At 35.1% G+C, this 18,484-nt stretch overlaps 1 protein-coding gene across 2 annotated transcripts; it reads right to left on the bottom strand.

Moving 5' to 3' along the window:
* Window positions 1-8,648: 8,648 nt before the first annotated feature.
* LOC137641523 (neurofilament light polypeptide-like) lies at window positions 8,649-14,748 on the bottom strand. Of its 2 annotated transcripts, none has more exons than XM_068374157.1 (3): window positions 14,495-14,748; window positions 12,159-12,188; window positions 8,649-9,855 (listed from the first exon to the last, which is right to left on the bottom strand). In XM_068374157.1, the coding sequence occupies exons 1-3, from the start codon at window positions 14,709-14,711 to the stop codon at window positions 9,746-9,748; spliced, it is 357 nt and encodes a 118-aa protein (XP_068230258.1). In that variant the 5' UTR covers window positions 14,712-14,748; the 3' UTR covers window positions 8,649-9,745. The 2 variants fall into 2 exon arrangements, with proteins under 2 accessions (XP_068230258.1, XP_068230257.1); XM_068374156.1 differs by lacking the exon at window positions 12,159-12,188 and adding an exon at window positions 13,313-13,417 and having other exon boundaries at window positions 14,495-14,746.
* Between the last annotated feature and the right edge of the window lie 3,736 nt (window positions 14,749-18,484).

Consider the following 18,484-nt stretch of genomic DNA (forward strand, 5'->3'; position numbering starts at 1 on the left):
GGTGTTTAAATTCCACAGACAAGAGCTCCTAGCTGTATAAGTTGGAGGAAGCTGCCCTCAACAAATCGACTTTAGAACATATAAGTGTGGGACATGCCAAAAGACTTAAATAAATCAAATACCTATGCTAAGGCATTAAAATCAAACCAAGCACGTACTGCCAATAGCTCTAGAAAAAGAATACCTTCTGATAAAATGTCAAATGACGAGTTAAGCATATTACCTTCTGAGGCTTTACCACAGTATATTAACATTAGGGCATTGCCAATTTCTGTACAGCCTTTGTCCCCCATTACAAAAGCTAATACAAACCTCTCTCAGGCCATGTCCTTGCCTGATTTGATGGAGGTTCCACTTGAAACCAACTTACCTGGTGCGCCTGTAGTGGGAAAGGTACAAAAACCTAGAATCCCAGCATCTATTAAACGTATAATAGAGAGACCTCCCTCTCTCTCCCCCCTCCATTAGAAACATTAAAAATTATGACATCAAATAAATTTGGTGTTTTGTCTGTTGATATTTCTAATGAACCAGAAGATAAACTGAATAAATCAGAAATTCAAGTTGAGGTCCACCATCCACCTCAAGAAATAGATCAAAAGGACACAAAGTAAAACACAAACATAAAACCCAACATATCAAGACCATCTCTGAAGAAACCTACCGGTAATAATGTTAGATTAAAAACTGCTAATGGGAAGACTGCCAAAATATCTTCCAGAAATAATCCATAGTTTTCTCCTCCGTTTTACAATGGAAGTGTAAGGGTTTAAGGGCCAAATATGAAGAACTAAGCTCCTAATTCATGAATATTCCCCCATAATATTGTCTACAGGAAAGTAAGCTTGATGGTAACACTCCTAGTCCTCGAGAGTATGTTAGCTATAGAACACCATATAATCAACAAGCAGCGAGCCATGGCGGAAGTCTCATGTACGTTCGTCGAGATGTTCCCCAAATACCATTGTCTATTCGTACACCCATGCAGGCAGTGGGTGTACAAATTGATATAGGGAGAAATGTACAATATGCTCGCTGTACTTACCTCCAAATAATATTTTATATGATGATTTAGAAGAGGTCATTCAACAACTCCCTCAACCTTTTCTTTTAGTGGGAGATATGAATGGTAGACATCCTTTATGGGGTGATGTTTTGGCAAACACAAGGGGCAATATTATCTTGTCAATTATGGAGAATGAGGATGTGGGACTCCTTTATACAGGACAGCCCACGCACTTCCATCATGGAATCTTGACAAGGCGAATTGGGTTAAATTTCATAAGCTAAGTGAAATCGAGGGGAGTGCTGAATAGTTTGAAAGTATTGATGATGCCATAGACCTACTGAATGGAACTTTTCATACAGCAGGATTCAATTTGATTCCCAAAACCACAAGATTATTCAAATGGCGACCCGTCCCGTGATGTTTTTCAGAATCAACTGTCTTGAACAGAGCCACCAGAAAATCTCTTGACTAGATTGCGTAGACGCTGTACTGAGGAAAATTTTATAACATACAAAATGTGTAGAGTGCAGTTCCGTCGTGCCATGAAAGAAGCTAGACGCCAGTCTTGGGTGTGTTTTGTTTCCTCCATTAACAGTAGAACACCACCATCTTCTGTATGGAGGAAAATAAAAAAGATTGCAAGCAAATTTACCCCTAACCCACCACCAGTGTTGAAGGTGAATGGTCAGTATGTGACTGAAGCAAATGATGTTAGCAATGCCCGGGCTGGTCATTTTTCAAATGTATCATACAAGTGTGAAGCAGCTCCTGGTCACCAGTATAAGAGCTTTGAAGAAAAGAAAATTTTAAATTTTGCAACAGGAAGGGAGGAGACGTATAATTCTCCTTTTACTGAAAGAGAATTTGACTCCACACTTGGTAATTGTAACGATAATGCCCCTGGACCTGATGGAATTCCATGTGCAATGATTAAACGTGTACGTTTTAATACAAAGTTATTTATTTTAAGCATTATTAATAGAATATGGCATAATCATAGTTATCCAAGTGTTTGGGACCTAGCCATTATTTTAGCCTTTTTAAAACCCGGTAAGGACAAGTTTTTAGCAGCAAATTATCGGCCAATTGCATTGACATCCTGTTTATGTAAAATCATGGAGAAAATGGTGGATTCAGAAAAATGCACTCCACTGATGTGTTGATACGACTTGAGTCCTCTATTTGTGAAGCCTTTGCTTCCAAACAGCACCCTGTGACAGTTTTTTTTTTTTTTTACCTTGAAAAGGCATATAACACTGCATGGAGATATGGTATAATTAAAACCATTCATTAATTGGGATTGAGAGGAGAACTACCACTACTTATTCAGTCATTTCTTTCACATAGAGTTTTTCAAGTGAGAGTGGTGGTAACTCTATCAGAGAGTAAATGTCAAGGAGGAGGAGTTCCTCAGGGTAGTGTCCTGAGTGTAATCTTGTTTGGACTAGCAATTAATGGGATATCTTCAGTCATTCCCTGGGATGTTTTCTTAACATTATTTGTGGATGATCTCTCCATATCATTTGCTGGAGCTAGAATGGCAATGGTTGAGAGAAAACTACAACTCTCAATTGACAAAATTATCCAGTGGGCCGAAATGAATGGATTTAAGTTCTCAACAAGTAAAACTACTATTGTTCATTTCTGTTGTATTTTGGGGAGTACATCCAGTCTCAGATTTATACATTAAAGGTCAACGGATCCCATGTGTAAGTGAAGTTAAATTTTTAGGTTTGGTATTTGATTGTAGGCTTACATGGGTTTCTCACTTAAAAGTGTTAAAAGCTAAATGTCTTGAGGCTATGAATCTTTTAAAAGTATTGTCCCATACATCATGGGGGGCAGACCACAATACTATTTTAAAATTATACAAGGCCTTGATTTTTTCCAAAATTAGTCATGGATATGAAATATACCCCTCAGCCACCCCAATCCGGTTAAAGATATTAGATTCAATACATCATGCTGATATTAGATTGTCCACAGGAGCGTTTAGAACCTCACCTATCCCAAGTCTCCTTGTTGATGCTGGAGAGTTACCTCTAGTCTAGACCTTTACCGAATGTTTTCTATTATTTGGTATTGGTTTAGATTGCAAAGACTCCCTAATTCTTTAGCCCTTCAGACTGCATTCCTTGTAAGGCACTCAGCACACTTTGAGTTGCACCCAAAATCTCCTCAACCTTATGGCTTTCGGGTGAAACAATTATTAAACAGTCTTGATTTAATTAGAATTAAGGTGCTTCCATCTAAGGTATCATCAACGCTTCCATGGAAATTACTAGAGGTATCTTTTTGTAAATACTTCATAGGAGTCAAGAAAAATATGACTGACTTAGAATCCAGTTCTTTTTTTATGGAACATGTTGCAGAACATAGGGTATCGACTTTTATATATACTGAGGGCTCCAAATCTGATGCTGGCATTGGATTTGGAGTACATAGTAATTGTTAATTGTAGGGGTGCACTTCCTCTAACAGCTTCCATATTTACTGCCGAACTGTATGGCATACTAACTGCTATTGAGAAAATAGCATTGGAGGAGGGTAATTTTACCATTTTTAGTGATGCAAGGAGTGTCCTTCAAGCTTTAGAAGTTTTTAATTCCAGTAACCCTCTAGTTTTGAAGATTTTAGATCGGTTTTTATTATTGGACGGAGAGGCATAATGGTTCGATTTTGTTGGGTTCCAGCACATGAAGGTGTGTCTGGGAATGAGAAGGCAGATTTACTAATGAAGAATGCTGCATCCGAGTTGCTACCAAGGAGGTATCCCATTCCCTGTAGTGATTTCCTACCTAACATCAAGAAATTGTTTTGTAATAAATGGCAACACCACTGGGATAGTCTAGATGGCAATAGAATGAGATAAGTATCATATGTCATATCTCCTTGGAGGTATAACATGATGCTCCGAAAATGGGAGACGTGTCTTTGTCGTCTCCGTATTGGTCACACTCGGTTGACACACGAGTGTCTGCTGAAAGGCCAACACCAACCATATTGCAACGACTGTCTAGTACCTTTAACAGTGAGGCATTTGTTGACTGAATGCCCCAATTATCATTTATTAAGAAATATATATCTGATTGAGGCTCGAGGTGAGGATGGCAGGTTTATCCTTGCCAAGATTCTTGGACATGATGTGTCCTACTATGCGAGCGGCATTTTTAGATTTATTTCAGAAGCAGGTCTTCTGAAAACTATTTAAATTCTATAATGACATTCAATTTTTATGGTTTTAATTGAATATTTTTTCATTTTTTATACAAAATAAATATCTGTGATAATGACCTTAGATGTCAGGATGCCTGAAAACTTTAAATTAATTAATTAATCAATCAATCATGTCTTGGCTGCAGCCCACCACAGTTGATTATCAGTCACATAATTTATAGCTTGAGTAAACAATTACAGTGGGTGTTGAATAGATTTGGACAAGAATTTGCGCTGAATAGTCAGACACTGGGGTCTGTGGTGCCATTTAGCTCCTGAGTTAAACTCTAGTTGCATCGAGTGAGGTTAAAGCTATTGAAAGTTGTACAACAAAGAAGTAAAGTGCAGGTAAACGCCGAAGATAATGACTACAGTGCACCCCACTAACCCTGTAGGTTTTTTTTTCTTTTCTTTTTTTTTTTTCAATAATACAAGCCCCTCCTCACTCAGATCTGAATCTTGGTACATTTTTATTCTGTAATCACACCAGTTAATTGTAAATATGTATGTTTTCCAGTGATCTAGGAATGAGCAGACAAAGCATGAACCATTTTTATTAGATATGACTTACACTATGTTGACCAAATGTGTTCCAAATGTCCTATCAATGGCCAATTTATTCCTCATGCTAGGCATATCTACAGTAGATATCAGAGCAAAGCATTTGAAGAGTTTCCTTTGTTGATAAACAGAAAGTTGTCATTCAGTTGATTTACTGCCTAATCTACTGACATGGAATATTTGTGAAAAGTCAATGCAGTAATATTTGTTATTAGTATTTATTCAATGAGTAGACGCCCAGAATCAGGTCCACTATGTTAGGTATGGTAGTGTAGGATGGTATTTCCTTCTTTCTGTTGGTCTTGTTTGCATTAACCATTTTGTGTGGCATTACATTTTTAGTCCTTACCCCAGAGTTTTATATTATGAAGATTAACTTTGACAGTAATATAATTTTCACACACATACGGGTCCATTACAATTACGAGCACTGTTCCTGCAATTGAGCTCTAAAACGATCACCATTGCGCGCATTCCAAAGTGAACGTTATTTCTATTTTTACATAGCTCATAACCTTCATGTCAATGAATTTCAGTGGTCATTAAGGTAGTTTCATTCCCTTTAACTTTCTTTCTATTTCCTTTACAAGGCTGTTTCATGCCAATACATAATAATAGACGTTGGTTCAACAAAGTGTCCCAGATTAAATCCACGAATAATGTACAGTTGCTCAAAATATTTTTGACAGCACTTGAGCTTCATCCTCAAAAAGTTCAATAACTTTTGTACACAGTGCGACGAGATTCAAATTGGGTGCCAATATCATAATTCTATGTTTTTATAAATAAGCAAACAGAATTTTTTTCTCTTATTAATATCTGACTCCATGACGTCCAGAGTATCATGATCATTCTCTCTAGATTTGGGTAAAGTTGGAAACTTTGTACATCTCTTCCATTGCGAAGTTTATCAAATCTTTCTCTTCCTGACCTCCAGCACATTGCAATTCGCTTCGAGCTCTTTTTATGGATCTCATGCTTATGTCATCAAACGCCTTCCTCTTCACAAATGTTCGGACTGAAGTTCGACTTATTTCATTTTTTTGTGTCATGTGACTGAATATACGTTGCACGGCTATCATTGGCACTTGGCATTCCTTTGCAATTTTCGACGATTTAAGAATCCTGTGCAGGTATCTATCGTGAATCAGATTTTTTTTTTTTTTTTTCATTTCCAGGTTACAGATCGTGCGAATTCCATGCAGACGATTTTGGACTAGAAGCGAAAAGGATTAAAACTAAATTCAGCTGCCTATATCTTATAAGCTGTGAATTTTCTTGATATTTTCAAAGTACTCGGTATCTCATCATAATCATATGCAGTAAGTAGTTTGACAAAAAACATGACTTGGGAAAAAAGAGAAAAAAGGGGCGCGCATCTGTAATAAATTTCAGCTCCCAATTGTAACACTTCCTTATGTCCAAATGCTTGCAAATGTAATACGTCTGTACATACAATCCTCGCCGAACACTTCTCAAGATTCTTCCATGCACAGGTTGGTATTTACTCTCGGTTAAAGAGTAGAACGGTCAATTACAGTATTCATTGATATTTCCATCTTGACTGGTTACATGAGACTTGTCTCCCATATTCCCTTGGATAAATGTGTATCAGAATACGTAACCTCGTTAGAATTATGCTAGTCCTTCTATTAGTGATTTTGAAATTATCATTTATAAATGGATGGTCAATTGCCTTTCAACAAATCTCCGATATCTTGCTGCGTGTTTAGATTAGCTGAAAAGGGGGAGTCACTTGGTGCGCTATTCTTTACTTACTTTACTTTAAGGGCGGCTTTCAGTCATTTTATGTTCATTCCAAGGCATTCAGCATTTCACACAGTATATTGGTCGTTTGTTGTCAAATTCACCCTATTGAAGCACCTAGAGAACAAAAAGTCTTCAGTTTTTCTCATGTTTAGCGGGAGCTTATTGTATAGTCTCCTGGCCGCATATTTAAGACTAGAGCCTACAGTAAACATGTATCTAGGTTCCAATGATTTGAAACCATCTACAACTATTTTCGTGTGAACACGATTTGTTGGCGGCACAATATGTAGCAATTTTCTTAGATATTTTGGACGGCTGATTCTGATAACTTGATGGTTTATTGTACATATTTTAAACTCGATTCTTGGTTTGATAGGCAGTCAGCGTAAATCAGCAGTTAGTGTAGGAGTGATACTTTCTGGGGGACGAGACACCTTTTATCAGTCTTGCTCCTGTTTATTATTTTTTTGTGATTTCTTAGTTGCACTTTTGTGAAAGTGTAGTAAATGGAGTTACAGTAGTCAATCCTGGTAATAACACAGTTTATCACAAGTTTCTTTACAGGATGTTCATCCAGGTACATTATTAAAGCAATGTTTCTAAGATGATACTGCCGTTTTTACTGTATTATTTATTTGGAGATGGTAAGACAAATTACAGTCAAGAGGTACGCCTAGTTCATGGACTTGACTAGATATCGGGACAAAGTTGTTATTTCTGTTTATTTGGATATCACCCATATTTCTTTACTCAGTTTTTCTATCCAACCACAGGATGCCAGATAACTCATAATCAATCAGTCTATTCATCCACCATGCACTCAGTTTTATTTTCATTTAATTTTAGTTGTATGATTGTCATCCATTCCCTAACACTGGCAAGAATTCGGTTTAGAGTTTCAGTAATGTTGTCTGTATATCATTTATGGAGAAGTAAAATTGTGTATCATCTGCAAAGAGTTTGAACTTCACTCCATGCCTTTGAAGTATTTACGACAACCAGTAGTATCGATATAAAATAAGATTAGGTCCAGTACTCTCCTCTGAGGTACCCCTCTGTTTAATGGTTCTTATGATAAATAAGTTTCCAATTTGCACCGTAATTTCTGTCAACCAAGTAGTCTTAGGTATTCAAAAGCTTGACCTTCAATACCGATGGACTGTAGATGATTTAGTAGCAGTTCTTGCACAACTGTATCAAAAGTAGCACTACGGTCGAGCAATATTAAAATACCACATCTATTTTCATACATCATTTACAATACAACAAATAGCTGTCTCCGTAGAGTATGATTTTCTGTAAGCAGACTGGTTTGTCTGGCAAAGCTTCTATTTCTTCTAAGGGACTAATTAGTTGTTCAAGAATTAGGTATTCTAGCATTTTTTAAAATAAAGGATAGATTCGAGATGGGTGTATACGAACTTAATTTCTGAATATTTAGAGCACTTTTCAGAACTGGTGTAACTAAAATACAGCCATTTTCTCTGATTTGCCAAACTTACACTCATCGATGCTTGAATTTGCTATTCTCGTAATTATATCAGCTAGACTAGAGAAGTTTCATTCTCTAGTTACTTCATATATTGGTATTGGGCCGATCGCACATTTTGTTTTCTTTGCTCTCTTGGTAATCCTGGTGACATTGTCTTGTGTTATATTAATGAATCTGGTCAATTTGATCTGTTTATTAGGTGTAGCACTAATATGGTGTTGAATATTTGTAAATTACCTATTTATATTTTCCATTTTGTTTTTAAAGAACACTTGAATATTCGGGCACAGCTATGCTATCTAGTATCATCTATATCACAGTCCAGTGGTTCACTTACACTATAATCTTTGTAACCTTCAGTAAAGGTAGCGACAGGGATGGATGTCAATTCATCTACAGTTGTGTACAGGTACAAATAATCCTGTCATTTAGTAGTATCTCTGAGAGAAAACAAAACTTGCTGTATACGAGTTAGTCTTTGCAAATAGAAAAAAAAATATTCTATTCCCATTTGGTGTAAGGCCAGAATTCAGCCAAATATCATTGATACATATTTACATTTTGGATTTTTTTTCGCAAAAGGATGAGTAAAACAAAAACTTCTAACTTACGTGTATTAAAGAGTAAAGACTTCAGTAAATACATACGGAAAATATCTAGGCTAACATTTACACACTGTGTATTAAAGTACACTAGTCCTAGGATGTTTGTATAGGGAATGTTGGTAGCACAGTCTTTTTTATCACATTCAAATGAAACAGTTGAGTAATTATTATACGGTATATCAATTTGAATAAATTAAGATCTATCATTAACAAATATTTTTTTAGGAAATTTCTGAAGTAACACTGATATGCATAAGCAGCAAGGATTGACCACATAGCTAGATAATGTAACAAAGCTCATTCACACTAGCAACTACATCTAATACATACAGCAGGATGTATATTAATGCTATTGATAATTTTTATTTATTCAGCACACATATGACTTATATAAAAGTACAAATGGATTCCTAGGGCAAGGACTATAATCTGCAATTTTTATTTTAGAATTAATGAAGATTTGAAGGTCTTAGGTCATACTTGATCTCATTAGATACTGATAATATTTATCAGTGGTTTTTAAATATATGATTAATCTATTTATCTAGTTGATCAGTATATACACTAAGCCCTGGATGGAAATAAATGCAATTTGTTAACTGAGGCGTCCCATTCTTACTCATGGAACTGTGTTGAACAATAAAGACCTATAGAATTGTTGTTAAATTTTAATCCATTTCTGTTCACATAAAGGTAAAAAACATTCTTACAGGAAAAAAAAAAGAGAGAACTCAGCTTTGGGAATTAGCTTTAACACTTGTGTGCACTCTCCAGGTATACAGTATATTCTTTTCAGGTGTGCTCATAAAGTTTTGGTGATCTATTGAAGAATTGGCCTCATGAAATAATGAACTTCCTGTGTATGCGTATATTGAGGCTCGAGATTGAAAGCAGCACACCGATTTAGGGAAAAATTATAATAATGGCCCATCAAACAGATAAAGACTCCATCAAAAGTTTAGTTTAAAACCACTAAACTTTTGTACTGTACTTCAAGTTTCTACTAGTTGTTTTAATATATATATATACACCAATAAGACTACAGTACATGTAAGGCCATTAAATGCTCTTCAAATCAAATGTTATCAATACTCAGTGAGCAAATTTCAATGCAACAAGAGTGGATAAAATCACAGTGGAGAAAGAGAAGCAGGCGGAAGTGGCTCCACTGTCGCTCTCCAGGCCAGCGGTTTTGGAAGATTCTGAAAGTAAAACAACGTGCATTAAAACGACGTAAAACTATATTTTTCATCAGGAAAATTTTAAAATATTATCCAACCGTTTCTGTAACATTAAATTATTTATATTCTAAAGCCCGGAGCTTGAAGTCTTCCACGCAAAGTACAAATTTACCTGCACGGGAAACATATTTTATACCATCTAACATTTTGTCAGCCAATTTTACTTTTCTACTATAAAACTAAATAAAATGAAGTCATGCACTTCGCATTCTGACACACATTCTTCGACTGTTTAATTATGCACCATTATGTAGCAACACAAGAATTATATGTTCTAATCCATACAAATAAACTCCATGCATAGAGACTTAATGACAATATATGCATTGGAGATAATACAACTAAAATCTTCGAAGTTGCGTTAATCAAAATTCTACATATCTCTAAAACTTTGTCAAAACTGTCTAGGTATAAAACTCGACATCAAAGTCATCACATTTATATTTTTTAATTAAAATTATTACAAACAATTTTAAAGTTTATGAATTAAATGAGAAGATATGTTTCTTTTGAATATAGGTCAAAATTAAGCATTCCAATTATTTTTTTATATAATTGTTTTACCATATTAAGCAAAATAATAGCTAGCATACTGGATAATGTTTCTAAATATAGTCAAAAGGAAAACTCCTTTTATCAATTGAGACATGAAATAGGAATAAAGTAGTGACATTACATCTAAGAACCAACACAGAAGGCACGTACAGAAAGAAATAACAACACCATTACTTTACTTATTCGCCTTTTTCTGAAAATAAGGGAAGTTCTATAGCAACGACTCTACACTCTAAATCTACAAGAGTACCAGTAAAAATGGCTTAATAACGAGCATAAAATCCTTGCAGGCCAAACATGAACAAATAGCTGCCTTCCTTTCGGCCGGCTGTGCATGACGTCATAATAAGCACTGCGATAAAATGAAAAAGCATTTGAAGCATATTCTACAAAGATTTCTTGGTAAGGGCAATGTTTATTAACTAATTTCTTATCAAACTGCGGGATCTTCCAAGGGCCACTGACAGGAATACTGTCAACTTCAGGAATATGAAATGACAACACAAACAACTGGGTACTCTAAAGTGGTCATACGAATTAACAGAAAATTAATTTTTACTTCATGGGTAAAGAATTGTGTAAAACTACGCTGGAGAAAAATTGGAGCTACATCAATGGGGAAGACGTGTTACGGACATCTTTCAGCTTCATTCAATTACAGCAATTCTATGATGATTCAAATAGGGTCTGGACGACCTTATAAAATATGAAATGACAAATTTCCTCTTAATCCCTAACTGTTTTGTTTACACAAGTCAACAAATTAAAATGCAGCAAATCCTTACAACAGAAAAAATAATAAATCTATGATTTTGTGTGTGTGTGTGTGTGTGAGAGAGAGAAAGAGAGAGACAGAGAGTCTGTTATGTATGAAGTGGATCAAAGAGACAGCATTCGTTTATACTGTAGGAATGTCCGATTATTGATTAAAAAGAAATCCAACTCGACAGTGATGGAGGTTTATCCAGACATCTTACTACAAAGAGAATGTCCATGAGAAGAACACAAATCAACAATTCCTTTAGTTGAGCAATGCAATTAATGTTAATTTTAATTGGAGATAAACTTAAAAACAAATGAAGCTTTAGTGTTGATTATGGGTGCCTCATAGTGCGTAAAATATCAATTATATACAGTATATATATATATATATATATATATATATATATATATATATATATATATATATATATATATATATATATATATAATGTATATCCTTTTTCTCCTTATGGAATTAGTTGGGTATTAAGTTCCCTCTATTCTGATTTAGATAATCTACAAGACTTTTCTATGGTTTTTTTGGGTCTTCTCACTATATTTCGTACTACAATTGCATATCTTCTACCATCCTCACTAATATCTCCTCCTCATCCCGCCTCATAACATGTCCAAACCATCTATTTTTGACATCTTAGTCGATTTTCCAAACACGAACGTCCAATCTTCACAATTACCTAACTGGTAATATTATCTCATCGTAATCGGGCTTTATAATGTTTAATTTTCTTTACTTACCTGCATTTAAATCTTCATTTGACACATGTATGTCTTTATGAGATGCTGTAATCTTTGCTTATCTCCAAATATGATCAAGCAGAAAATGGGAAATGTTAATGAATGTCAGCGGCCCTTGACTATTGATCTATGAAAAGCAAGTGAAGCACAATCTAATCTAACAACAACACCTCTTACTCTAACCATCTTACCAGTGTTATTGACAGTAGTAGAACTCTCTCCTGAAACCAGATCAACAAAATGTATTACAACCTCAAACATTGGCCATGCATGTCCTTATCCCAGCTTCACTGGTATCAACTTCGTTTGCATAAGCAAATTTCTTTTCATAAAGTATTAATGCATCAAGCGCATAAATCATTTTAATGGAAAAATACAAAAGCTTAGCATATATTCACTTCAACCTGTATCTGTGCTCTATTTAAGGTCTAGTTATAGCATTTAGAATCTATTCATGCTATATAGGTGTCCTCATGGTCGACTCCCTTACCAGCGAATTAAGTAATTTAGTCAAGATAAAAATCTGTTTGGGCTCGTACACAACAGCTTGAGTCCTTATTCTACTACATGAAACTTTCAATCAGCATCTCCTTGTACTGTATATACAATACATCATAATCCATTGTTGAAGATGGAAATATTTTTGTCAATGAACTCAAAGCCAAAATGCACATAAACAAAAGTATTGACTGACTAAATTAAACTAAATAAAACAAAAGTATTGACTGACTAAATTAAACTAAATAAAACAAAAGTATTGACTGACTAAATTAAACTAAATAAAACAAAAGTATTGACTGACTAAATTAAACTAAATACTTACCTTTCTAGTACATAAAGAATAGTAAACTTTATAAACTTATCCATTATTGATCTCATTTCTATTAATAGTGTATTAGCATAAAATTCACTGTTATATAGTGGCCATGGCCAATACCAACTAACAATTTTGACATATTTTGTAACTTTTCATATGAAAAGTATCTTTTTATCCTAGTAGTTGTGACAAACTTTAAGAAAAAAAAATCTTGAAAACTAATTCAAATTACACGACAGTCTTTACTGTCTCATGGAACAGTCAGTCACACTAATTACACAGTTCATTCATGCAACTTGATGAAAATAAGTGTTAAAATACATCATCGCAATTTTACTGTCATGCAGATATATAATATAATGGTACCTGATACTGAATTGTATATTGCATGCAAAGATCTATAACCGTACTGTGATGCAATTCAACAAAGCGTTAGTATACCGTACTTCCAACCTTGGCAATGGAACCTTTGCATTGCAACTTTCCTGCTAGTCATCTCATCTCATGCTTCAACAACTACCCACTCACCAATAACTTCCTCCATCTCTACTGCTTTTGTTTCTACTTCATTAATATGATCAGGATGATTCTCTTGTACCGCCGATTGTTCATCATCTCCATTTCCAGCATCAACTGTAAAGTATTAGTAATGCTGTCTACGGTACTTCATTTAAGTGTACTTAATCCTTTACCTGCTGGAATTACAATCCCGAAAGCCTTATAGACAAGGGGAAAACGATAACACAAGACCAAAACTTGATAACGGGTAGACACAAAGCGTTAATGATGACAACTCTGATGCTAAATTAAAAAATTTAATGCAAGCCTGTGTCAGGAGGAGAGGCTACAAAAAATAGGTATAGTGAAAGGTTTAAATTCAAGTTGAACATTTTAAATTAATTGGACCCGGTTAAAAGACAAGACAAACAGTACAGTACAATACACCCAGCATGTACAAAACGCCTACTCGTGTGTGAGTTTGTGTCCTACATTTCAAATCACAAACGTACTAGTGTGCAATGTAATCATCATACTACAAATAGTTTTACAATAATTTTGGTAAAGCACTACACTACCTTTCCTTTCAAGCTACCCGCCAGTGGTAATGTGCTCAAGAACATCTTTAGAATCATTTTAAGATGGTTCTGGAAAATATAGATCTCTGGACCGTCATCCTTGGCAAAATAATTCATCCACAACTGGCAGTGAATGCAAACTTCCTTAAAAATTTATCAAATTTGTGTCGAGGAAATTACATTAATGCTAAGGCTTTAAATTATAAGGAGAAACAAGATTTAGATAAATTAAAAGTTTAACTTTCCACTTAGCGGTGCCTGAGAAGAAGGAAGTTTTTAATAAACTGCTTCTACTTCGTTTTCATATTGTATTTACATATAATGGGTTAATTTGTTGCTTTTGAATTGTGCGTCATAATTAAAGGAATAAGGCCTTATGAATTTTGAAGCATGTACTGTATTTTTTATATTTTAACATGAAGCAGACAATTATAAATTTAAGCAAGGTGATGTAGAAGTATTGTGTAAGGAAAGAACGTAATTTCTAGATCCCTACTAATGTCAAGCTAGACACATTTAAAAAAAAAAAAAAAGAAGTAAGCAATGCATTATTCTGAAAGACTGGATCTGCCTTAGCGACGTAAAAATCAATCACGCCCATAACTGCAAATTCTCCCAGTCCTTCCTTCCATACCTTCTTGTGGTTCATCAGTTCCTTCGGGCTCTGGCTCAGCGGCGCCATCGTCTTCGTCTCCAGCACCATCCTCAGCAGCAGGTTCAGCCTCGGGTTCTGCGTGTCCTTCGTCATCACCGTTTTCTTCGGGTTCGACATCTTCTGGAGGCTGCTCTTGGGCTTGAACCATGGCGGCCATGGCAAGCATGGAGATGAGGAACAGCTGCCAGAATTTCATCTTCGTATTACTGCAAAACCAAGAAACCAGACTTTAAGTATTTTATTGTTTGAAATCTATATGAAAAAAAATAGATACCGTACAAATGAACAATAAATTAGAAATTTGTCATAATTTTAACCGTCCTTTGAATTCAGATCATCTCAGAGTATATCATCTACCATGTAGTAATGGGGTATGTAATGAAATATAACAGCCTTGCATTTTCTATCATAAGGATCAATACTACCACATATTCTAAAAGTTTTATTCTAGCTGTGACCAAATTGGGGAATGATATCCGCAATCATATAGCTGAATCTGTTGGAATTCAAACGTAGTGCGAGTGTTAGACAAGCTTATTCATTATTTCTCCAATCCTTTTCCGTACTGGGATTCTTTACCTGTTTGAGCCCTTTGGAGAATAGCCTTTTGCATTTTCAACTAGGGTTGCAGTTTAATTGGTAATAATATTAAGACGCAAAGAGCCGTATCATACACGCATGCAAAGCCTAAGATCCGAAAATACGAGTGACAAATCGTAAATGATATAAGATATGAAAATTAGCACCATATGTACTATAAGAAGTGCTGTGTATCTGCTTGTGTACTTGAATTGTCCCTAATCCTGCTGCTTCCATAATTTTGTTGATATTATCGTATAGTGGTCATCTTTATTTCTGCACGACCCTTTCATGGCTTTTCTGTGCTGGTTATGCGCAACGAGGCTACCTCGAGAGTGATCTGGGCTGGTCTTATGCCCCTAACTCCCGTGAGATACGCGTTTTTCTTTTAGCCTTTAAATATAACTGACTTGCCTTTCCCTTTACTTTTGATTTTGGATCATTTCACTACATACAAGTACCTTTGAAGTTTATTCAACCGTAAAACCGGTTATTAGTTTGCTTATTTATTTTGTGGTCACTGTTTGGAAGCTTAACATATTTTATCATATCCTGTAAGATACGTGGTTCCTGTAGGAGTGTCATTTTACACCCATCGCTTTGCATCTTGTTAGGAATAATAATTCTGTGCAAGCTCTTTCTAATGAGATGTTTCTTAATCGATTTTATCCTTGCATGGTAAAGGGAGCAAACGATATTATTATTATTATTATTATTATTATTATTATTATTATTATTATAAGCTAAGCTACAACCCTACTTGGAAAAGCAGGATGCCCAGAGGCTCCAACAGGGAAAAATATCCCAGTGCGGAAAGGAAACAGGGAAATGAATAAACTACAAGAGAAGTACAATCAATATAAAATTTTTTAAAAAGAGTAACAACATTAAATTAGATCTGTCATATATAAACTATAAAAACGTAAAACAACTCAAAATGCAAAGTTTCCGCTCATTTCTCTAAAGGCAACCTTAAAAAAATGCATTTTAACACAATATTGTGATATTTTCAAAAGTAGGTTGAATATTTATATTATGACAGGTATGTATTCTTATGGTATAAAGAAAAGAAATGTCAATTCCTGCAATCTAAAAATTAATATGTTCCATCGGTAAAACAGAAAAAAAAATAAGCTATTAAACACTGACGCAAGAATGTTTGTGCAATATAAAAATAGCTAGAAGACCAAGACGGATTGAATTTTATGGAAACTGACCAACCTTCGAACTAAAATGATTGCTATCCAAGAGCCCCCAGGCAGATAACGACCTCCATTCCACTTGCAACATAGTGGTGATTTACCTAGAGCTTTTGCGTCATACAAATACAAACAATCACAGTACTAACATTAATTTTATTATTATTATTATTATTATTATTATTATTATTATTATTATTATCATCATTACTAGCTAAACTACAATACTAGTTGAAAAAGCAAGATGCTATAAACCCGGGGGTTCCAACAGGGAAAAATAACAGTGTAGAAAGGGAATATAGAAATGAATTACATGAGAAGTGATAAATAAAATATAAAATATTTTGAGATCAGTAACAACGTTGAAATAGATCTGTCACATATAATATACAAAGAGAGACATGCCAGCATGTTGAACATGAAAACATTCGCTGCAAGTTCAAACATAAAGACAATTGCTTATAACTAAATAAAAAGAAAAAAATTAAAACAACAACCTTGTACATGTGACATATGCAGCTAAGCAGATCTACGGGAGTGCACTTCATTACGAAAGAGGGTAGGGTGAAAATGACAAAAGAATGAGTCAGAACCAATAAAATACAACGCAGTGAATACATCGAATTCTTTAATACCACGCACCCTCACCTAGCAGCTAAGCTTTAATTAACTAGCAACAACAAGCGCAGTTATCATGGCATGCCACTGCACCCATACAGTGTGAATACCGTATCGATAAGTGGAAAGCAAGTTCCTTAATGAACGCGGTATGTCGCTTGAAGGGCGACACTTGTGAATGCCAATGGAAAAAGCGTCATTAAGTGCTAAATACATGTTGGCTAGCTCTATCGGTGAAAGTTCTTTTCGCTTTTAATAGCCACATTTATCATACCATTTATTATAACATAACATCGAATATTAGTACTCATTGCCTGCCATACATAATTTTCCGCAAATGACAATATTGACTACGTATAAAAACACACACATAATTATATATATATATATATATATATATATATATATATATATATATATATATATATATATATATATATATATATATATATATATATATATCATATAATTGTGTGTGTACACTCATACGTATAATCTTCAGCAGACTATGATGGTGTCCTAAATTCTCGAATACCGGTAGATTTTTTTTTTTTAAATGTCGTATTCTAGTATTTGAAACCTGAAAGCAATCAAACAATAGCATAACCTTTACGTTACATAGCTCTTATAGGTTCTGTGAATTTACGTGTATTTCATTTTAATCTCAATAGACACGGTTGGAATTTGTAGCTTATTCAGTCTCGGGTATCGATATACTGTATTTTCGAATCTAAATGTTTGATTAGTTAAAAATTGCAGTATTTCGTAAAGATACGATTTATGTCAAAGAATTGCACACGTGAAACATTTGTACACTTGCATACGATTCCGACTTCCAGTAGGCGCTTCTTTACAAAGTTACTCGTCTCTTTCCTCTTCTACATCAAGATGACTCACTGGGTAAAAACGCTTCACCCCAGGGGTCATCCCCTCCCGAGGCCATCTACAGGCCTTCCAGCACCTTCTGGGCCAGGCTCCTGCCTCTTCCTACATTCCTAGCTGCGGCAGGGCCTCAACCAATCCTTAGATCTTGCCCAACTCTCCTCCATCCTCCTCACCTTAAGCACCGGTGAATTGCCAACCTCTCTCTCTCTCTCTCTCTCTCTCTCTCTCTCTCTCTCTCTCTCTCTCTCTCTCTCTCTCTCCCTCCCCCGGAGTCTGTGATCATCTTCCCTTTCTATGTCTTCTTAGCTTAACCTATCCTCCTCCTCCGACCACTACCTCAGTTACCTGACTTTTTTTTTTTTTTTCCTTTCTTACCTGCCAACCAGAGATGTATCTCTCCCCTACTGACCTACCTTCCCTCTAACTTTTCGTTCTTTTCTTCCTTTTGACAAAGCTCGTCTTAACCTTCTGGTCACCGATTTAGTTTTCAACCCGCTGCATCAAAGGAATCCTTTTCATATCTTCCACCATACATTCTCACCGTTGAAGATATGAACTGCCATCACACAGGTGTGCAACGTCCGGCCTTACATAAAACAATGGCCAGGGAGGTATGAGAAAGACAATCATGATGACAGTAATAAGGTAAATAGCATTGAGGTGAATTTATTTATTTCTTTGACTGATT

This window comes from Palaemon carinicauda, chromosome 5 (genome assembly GCF_036898095.1).
Source record: "Palaemon carinicauda isolate YSFRI2023 chromosome 5, ASM3689809v2, whole genome shotgun sequence".
NCBI lineage: Eukaryota > Metazoa > Arthropoda > Malacostraca > Decapoda > Palaemonidae > Palaemon > Palaemon carinicauda.